Genomic DNA, 8,553 nt, shown 5'->3' with positions numbered 1-8,553 from the left:
AGCAATGGATGTTGATGACCCTGCAAGAGAAGGCCCATCATTTTTATAGTGCCCTTGTTGTTCAAAAAATGTGAAGAGCTCCAAAAACACAACCATCCCTGTCGACCTCCACATTTACTGGATATAGGCTTTTTGTTCTAAATAATCTTTCTCAAATGAACAAGGACTGTGTACAATCTAATTTCCAAGAACGTTCAGTGACATCGACCAAAATTCAAGGGCACATTTGTACTGGTTTTTGAACATAGGCCCATTTTTGACAATGGAATAGATGGTGAAAGTAGGATATATTTGATTCAATTTGTAAGTGTAAAGGAAATAATTCTGAGTCATTGGTTTACAACAATCATTTAATGAAAGGATTTGTAGGTATATTAATCATGCGTAATACTCAGTGAAGTTTTCAATGGGCTGACAGAGTGCTTTCTAAACAAAGGGAATATCGGGATTCCTAAACATGGTCTTAAGAACTGCCCAGAGAATTAACAATGTTTTCAATTCAAAAGAGTCACAGATAAGCCATTCATTTCTCGGACACGTAAATTTAAATGGTTCTGACGTGTTCCTTTCCACTTCCAAGTCAATGGCTCAACACAAGCTGGAACCCCTGACACAGAAATCTCTTTTATCTTCTCTGATGAGTCACTGACCCACAGCCTGCTATTGCTAAACTCCCCAACAGTCCGCCTGCCAGGATTGCTTTGTTCCCAAGCCACTAAGAACATAGTGTGTGAACAACTTCTACAAATGATATCAAATGAAACTCATTGAATATTGGAATAACTAGATAGAGTGGACGGAGATGGTATGGCGGGGGGGGGGGGGGGGTGTAGGACCATAGGGGACAACCTCAGAATAAAGGGACATCCCTTTAGAACAGAGATTAAGAGTAATTTCTTTAGTCAGAGTGTGGCAAGTCATTGGGTATATTTAAAATGGAGGCTGATGGGTTCTTGATGAGTCAAGGTGTTATGAGTTACAGGGAGAAGGCAGGAGAATGGGGCTAAAAGGAATAATAAATTAGCCATGATGGAATGGTGGAGCAGCCTTGATGAGCTGAATGATATAATTTTGATCCAATGTTATTGTCTTATGTACAACACATTTTAAATACTCAGGCTAATTCCTTCCTGGATGTTGATACTTACATCTGGCTTCAACACCACCCCTCTTCTCTGCAAATCCCTTCATCTTCCCACCTCCCCCCCCCTTTGGGAAATCCTTCCACTCTTGGTTAATGAGACAACTTGAACCTTGTGAAAACACACTCTGTCGTTCCCATCTTCAGGACTGTCTGCCACTACGGTACAAAGAGCTGGAGCTTGCCATCCAGGGTCGCAGTGGTCAGCTGTAGGATGAGAAACAAAAGGAAAGTGACCGGTTATTCTGTAGCTGCTAACTGTCTCCTGAAAAGCAAGGAGGCAAACACTTCAGTGTGCTCCAGTCTCTTCTCCGATCCCAGAGACAGGTTGGGGGGGTGGTTTGTAATGTGAATTGTCACCAATGTAGATGACTGAGGGTGCATTGATTGATACGTGAGAATGAATACCTTACAGGGAAACAAAAGGATGGATGGATTGCTCTGTGGGCGAGACTAGATTTGATAGGCTGAGTGGCTGTCTTCTACACACAGAGGCCACATTATTAGGTACCTTCTGTACCTAACAAAGTGGCCACAGGATGCATGTTCATGGCTTTCTGCTACTGTAGCCCATCCACTTCAAGGTTTGATGTGCTGTGCATTCAGAGATGCTCTTCTGCACTGTTGTAACATGTGCTTATTTGAGTTACTGTTGCTTTCCTGTCAGCTTGAACCAGTCTGGCCATTTTCCTCTGACCTCTCTCATTAACGAAGCATTTTCCCCACCAAAATGCCACTCACTGGATGATTTTCTTGCACCATTCTCTGTAAACTCTAGATTCTGCTGTGAGTAAAAATCCCAGGAAATTAGTAGTTCCTGAGATAATCAAACTAGCCCATCTGGCACCAACAGTCATTCCATGGTCAAAGTCACTCGGATCACATTTTTTCCCCATTCTGATCTTTGGTCTGAACATCAACTGAACCTCCTGACCATGTCTGCATGGTCTGAGCTGCTGTCAGTGACTGGCTGATCAGATATGTGCATTAATGAGCAGGTGTCCACCTGTACCTAATCAAGTGGACGCTGTGTGAATGTTATAAAGAGCATGGAACAGTCCAGCACAGGAGAATGAGGGTCAACTTTGTGGAAATGTTCAAAGTTCTGAGAGGCTCAGATAAGGGGAATGGTAACAGTCTTTCCCCCCGGGTAGGGGAATCCAAACTATATGACATAGATTTAGGGGAAGGGGGGAAAGATTTAAGGGGGCCCAGAGAGGTATCTGCTTCATCCAGAGGGTGGTGAGTAAATGGAATGAGCTGCAGAGGAGTGATCTAGGCAGGAACCATAGAGTCATTGAAGAAGTTCTTGGACAGGTACATGGAAGGGCAGGACTCAGAGGGATATTGGCTGAATGCGGGCTAATAGTGGGTACCAAGATTAGTATAGACTTGTTTGGGCCAAAAGGCCTGTATCAGGATAGTATTTATCTATGATTCTATGTTCTCACCTGTGACTAAAGATCTCTGCTCCAGCAATCTCCTCTCTTGCTTCTCTCAACAACCTGACATGGATTTCATCAGGAACTGGAGACATCACTTATCCACTGAGAGACCAAGAGACTTAGCACCTCCTCCTCATCGCAACATGCCCTTGAACATCAGCATACCCATCACTGATCTCACAATCCTCTATCGCCTTTTCCTTGGTGAACAGTGATGCAAAGTACTTGTTTAGTAGCTCCCCCACTTCTCGTGATTCCCAGTACAAATTCCTTTCTGTCTTCAAGTACTCGTACCTTTCCCTCAGTTGCCTTTTTGTTTTCGTTAATCCTGCATTTAATCATTTCATAGCCCCTTTTCTTTCTCCTGATTCTGCTTATTTTCTTTTCTGCTTTTTTTTATATATTGCTTGTTCAATTTCATCTTCCTTACAAATACTTCCTTTCTCTTTTGGACCAGATTTGCGACATCTCCCACAATCCAAGGGTCCTATGCCTTGCCTTTCTTGTCGTTCTTTTTCACAGGGACACGTTGGCCCTGAATTTTGACCAGCTGGCATTGAAATGGCCCCCACGTCAGATATGGACTTGCCCAATAATAGTGGCTCCTGAACTTTGCTCCAAGTTCCTGCCTGATACGGTTATATTTAGCCTATCCCCACAACAGCACTCCTCCACTGCAAAGGTCTACAAATTACGAGAATTCTGATCCAGAGGGAGGTGAGCCACCAAAAAGGAAATGAAAGTTGGGAAACTGTGATTCATTTTTTTAGAATTTCAACTATTCCAGGGCACAGTAACCACTAAAAAATATTTTGCTATATATGGAAATAAATAATATGGTTAAAAAGAAGTCTTTCAGTAGAAGAATAATTTTGCTATGGAAGTGACTTTACAGAAAGTGAAATAGAGATGCCAGCAACGATTCTTCGCAAGTGATATTGCAGGTAGTCAGGTTCATAAAGAGAGCTTTTGGCACATTGGCCTTCATAAATCAGAGTACTGAGTACAAGAGTTGGGATGTTATGTTGAAGTTGCATAAGATGTTGGTGAGATCTAATGTGGAGTATTGTGTCCAGTTCTGGTTACCTACCTACAGGAAAGATCAATAAGATGGATAGAGTGCAGTGAAAATTTACAAGGATTTTGCCAGAATGAGTTATAGGGAAAGGTTGAATATTTTGTGGATAATCTGGATGATGGGGTGGTAAATTGGATTAGTAAGTATGCAGATGATACTAAGGTAGGTGGCATTGTGGATAATGAAGTAGCTTTTCAAAGCTTGCAGAGAGATTTAGGCCAGTTAGAAGAGTAGGCTGAATGATGGCAGATGGATTTTAATGCTGATAAGTGTGAGGTGCTACATTTTGGTAGGAATAATCCAAATAGGACATACATGGTAAATGGTAGGGCATTGAAGAATGCAATAGGACAGAGTGATCTAGGAACAATGGTGCATAGTTCCTTGAAGGTGGAATCTCATGTGGATAGGGTGGTGAAGAAAGCTTTTGGTATGCTGGCCTTTATAAATTAGAGCATTGAGTATAGGAGTTGGGATGTAATGTTAAAATTGTACAAGGCATTAATTAGTAAGGCTGAATCTGGAGTATTGTGTACAGTTCTGGTCATTGAATTATAGGAAAGATGTCAACAAAATAGAGAGAGTACAGAGAAGATTTACTAGAATGTTACTTGGGTTTCAGCACCTAAGTTACAGGGAAAGGTTGAACAAGTTAGGTCTTTATTTTTTGGAGCGTAGAAGATTGAGGGGGGACGATAGAGGTATTTAAAATTATGAGGGGGATAGATTGAGTTGATGTGGATAGGCTTTTTCCATTGAGAGTAGGGAAGATTCAAACAAGAGGACATGAGTTGAGAGTTAGGGGGCAAAAGTTTAAGGGTAACACGAGGGGGAATTTCTTTACTCAGAGAGTTGTAGCTGTGTGGAATGAGCTTCCAGTAGAAGTGGTAGAGGCAGGTTTGGTATTGTCATTTAAAGCAAAATTGGATAGGTATATGGACAGGAAAGGAATGGAGGGTTATGGGCTGAGTGTGGGTCAGTGGAATTAGATGAGAGTAAGCGTTTGGCACAGACTAGAAGGGCCGAGATGGCCTGTTTCCGTGCTGTAATTGTTATATGGTTATACTTTATTGAAATTGATGATATAGATGCATTGAAAGGGATCATCCATGTTGGAATGGCAGAGCAGACTCAATGGGCTGAATGGCCTAATTCTGATCCTATGTCTTATGGTTTTATGGACAATTGAGCATACAGCCTGTGGACATATATACAGACACAAGAGACTGCATATTTTGGAAGCTGGGGCAACAGACAAGCATAAGACCACAAGACATAGAAGCAGAATGAGGTCATTCAACCCATTGAGTCTGCTCCACCATTCCATCATGGCTGATTTATTATCCCTCTCAATCCTATTCTCCTGCCTTCTCCCAAAACCTTTAAAGCCCTGACTAACTCAAAACCTATCAACCTCTGCTTTAAATATATTCAATGACTTGGCCTCCACAGCCATAGGACAGAATGAATTCCACAGATTCACCTGGTTTAAGAAATTCCTATTCATCTCTGTTGTAGATGGACATTGCTCTGTTCTGAGGCTGTGCTCTCTGGTCATACACTCACCCATCCTAGGAAACATCCTCTCCACATCCACTCTATCTAAAGCAGGGTTTCGTACCGAAACATCGACAATTCCTTTGCCTCACAGATGCTGCTCAACCCGCTGTGTTTCTGCAGCAGATTGATTGTTGCTGGGAGACAGTACGATTTGGAAGGGAAGATAATGTCAATTTGATTTTGTGGAATCCTGCACTGTTGCTGGTTGCATTTCAATTAGAATTCACTGGTTGTGGTGTTCATGTGATACGAGAGGTACTATGTAAAATGGAAGCTCTTTCACCTCTTCTCATACTAAAAGGAGGCAAAGATTTTCCAAATGAATACTTTGAACCCCCTGCATTTCAAAGACAATGCTGCCTTTTTGAAGTATATCTCTTGGAACGAAACATAAGAATTAACAGTAGCTGATGTAGACATTAAATCAGAATCAAGTTTAATATCACCAGCAGGTCGTGAAATTTGTTTTGCAGCACATTGAAATACATAATAATAAAACTATAAATTACAATAAGAAGTATATATAAAAATAAATTAAATAAGTAGTGCAAAGAGAGGGGGAAAATTGCGAGGTAGTATACAATCACAAACATGAGAAAGTCTGCAGATTCTGAAAATCTAAAGCGACACACACAAAATGCCGGAGGAACTCAGCAGGTCAGACAGCATCTATGGAAAACAGTACAGTTGATGCTTCAAGCTGAGACCCTTTTTCTAAACTGAAATGGAAGGGGGAAACAGTAGAATTAAAGAGTGGAGGAGGGGTAGAAAGTGATTGGTGAAGCCAGGTGGGTGGGAAAGGTAAAAGGCTGGAGAAGAAGGAATCTGATAGGAGAGGAGAGTGGGCCATAGGAGAAAGAGAAGGAGGAAGGCACCCAAGAGGAAGTAATAGGCAGGAGAGAATAAGTGAAAGGTCAGAGTGAGAAAGAGAGGAATGGTGGGGGGTGGACAAATTGTTTACTGGACAGAGAAGTCAATATTCATGCCATCAGGTTGGAGGGTATTCAGACAGAATATAAGGATATAAGGTGCTGCATCCTGAGAGTGGCCTCATTGTGGTACAAGAGGAGGTCATGGATTGTGGAGGAAGGGGCAGAGGTGTTCAACGAAGCAGTCCCCCAATTTACGACCTGGCTAATCAAAAACCTATCTATCTCTGCCTTAGAAGCACCCAATGACTTGGCCTCCACAGTCGCTCGTGGCAGCAAATTCCAGATATACCACTCTCTGACTAAAGTAATTTCTCCGCATCTCTGTCCTAAATGGACGTCCTTCAATCCTGAATTTGTGCCCTCTTGTCTTAGACTCCACCATCGTGGAAAATAACTTTGCCATATCTAATCTGTTCAGGCATTTTAACATTCGGAATGCTTCAAAGAGATCCCCACCCCCTCATTCTCCTGAACTCCAGGAGAACGCCAATGTTCCTCATACAGTGACCCTTTCATTCCTGGAATCATTCTCGTGAATCTTCTCTGAACCCTTTCCAATGTCAGAGAATCTTTTCTAAAATAAGGAACCCAAAACTGCACACACTTCTCCAAGCGTGGTCTCACGAGTGCCTTATAGAGCCTCAACATCACACCCCTGCTCTTATATTCTGTATCTCTAGAAATGAATGTTAACATTGCATTCGCCTTCTTCACCACCGACTCAACCTGGAGGTTAACCTTTAGGGCATCCGGCACAAGGACTCCCAAATCAACTTTGCATCTCTGCATTTTGAATTCTCTCATCTAAGTAATAGTCTGCCTGTTTAATTCTTCCACCAAAGTGCATTACCATACACTTTTCATTTGCCACTTCTTTGCCCATTCCCCTAAACTATCTAAGTCTCTCTGTAGGCTCTCTGTTTCCTCAACACTACCCGCTCCTCCACCTATCTTTGTATCATCAGCAAATTTAGCCACAAATTCATTAATCCCATAGTCCAAATCATTGACATACATCGTAAAAAGCAGCGGTCCCAACACTGACCTCTGTGGAACTCCATTGGTAACTGGCAGCCAGAATAGGTTTTCTCTATTCCCACTCTCTGTTTTTTGCCGACCAGCCAATGCTCCATCCATGCTAGTAACTTCCTTGTAATTCCACATGCTCTTAACTTGCTAAACAGCCTCATATGCGGCACCTTGTCAAAGGCTTTCTGAAAATCCAAGTACACCACATCTACTGCATTTCCTTTGTCTACCCTGCTTGTAATTTCCTCAAAAAATTGTAGTAGGTTTGTCAGGCAGGATTTTCCTTTCAGGAAACCATGCTGGCTTTGGGCTATCTTGTCATGTGCCTCCAGGTACTCCATAATCTCATCCCTAACAATCGATACCAACAACTTCCCAACCACTGATCTCAGGCTAAGAGGTCTATAGTTTCCTTTCTGCCACCTCCCACCCTTCTTAAATAGAGGAGTGTGTGTGTGTGCACACTTAACTTGTGGTGGAGTCGTCGGGGCACCATTGTGACAAGCTTTTTGCACCAATCTTTTTGATTGCTCATCGTTCGGTGTGTCTTGGGCATCAGAAACCTGGCAGAGCCCATCCCTCTCCAGGTTTTTTTTTTAAAGAGGTCGAGTTGCTAGCTCGACACTTAACCCAGGCACAGATGGACAGTGTGCAAGGGACCTCTCGCCGGGAAGTCCAGCGCTGATGCCACTATGCCACCAGCCGGTAACGTTTGCAATTTTCCAGGCATCTGGTACAATGGCAGAATCTATCGGTTCTTGTTAATGCCTCCACATTCTTTGCAGCTACTTCCTTCAGAACCCGAGGGTGCATTCCATCAGGTCCAGGAGACTTATCCATCCTCAGACCATTATGCTTCCTGAGCACCTTCTCAGACGTCACTGCATTTACTTCACTTCCCTGACACTCCTGAATGCACAGTATACTGCAGCTGTCTTCTACTGTGAAGATTGATGCAAAATACGCATTCAGTTCCTCTGTCATCTCTGGGTCTCTCATTACAATATTTCCAGCCTCATTTTCTATTGGTCCTACATCTACCCTCAACTCTCTTTTACCCTTTATATACTTAAAAAGGTTTTTAATATCTTCTTTGATTTTAGTTGCCACCTTCCTTTCATAATTCATCTTTTCCTTCCTGATAACCTTCTTATATTCCTTCTGCAAGTTGTTAAAAGCTTCCCAATCCTCTAGTGTCCTTCTTCCATTTGAAAATTTCTTCTTATTTCCTCATAGAAATATTGGTCATATTCATAGGATTGGTGCAAATTGCATTCTTTCTGGCTGTACATTTCTATAATCTTTAATGTACAAAGACTACTTCTTCAGCTTGGGAACCTTCTGAGGGAATTTTGGCAGGAATAATCC

At 42.3% G+C, this 8,553-nt stretch overlaps 1 protein-coding gene across 1 annotated transcript in view; it reads right to left on the bottom strand.

Annotated features, from left to right (window-relative positions):
* Positions 1–336: 336 nt before the first annotated feature.
* The window catches only part of wdr27 (WD repeat domain 27), a 575,048-nt gene continuing 566,831 nt past the window's right edge, over positions 337–8,553 (bottom strand). The window contains exon 25 of the mRNA XM_059986746.1: positions 337–1,348. Within this exon, the coding sequence (XP_059842729.1) occupies positions 1,301–1,348 (48 nt within the window). The 3' untranslated portion in view covers positions 337–1,300. The remainder of the gene's footprint in view (positions 1,349–8,553) is intronic.

The sequence above is a fragment of the Hypanus sabinus genome, chromosome 12 (genome assembly GCF_030144855.1).
Source record: "Hypanus sabinus isolate sHypSab1 chromosome 12, sHypSab1.hap1, whole genome shotgun sequence".
Taxonomy (NCBI): Eukaryota; Metazoa; Chordata; class Chondrichthyes; order Myliobatiformes; family Dasyatidae; genus Hypanus; species Hypanus sabinus.
Note: the sequence above shows the minus strand (reverse complement) of the source record. Positions and strands in the feature narration are given on the sequence as shown.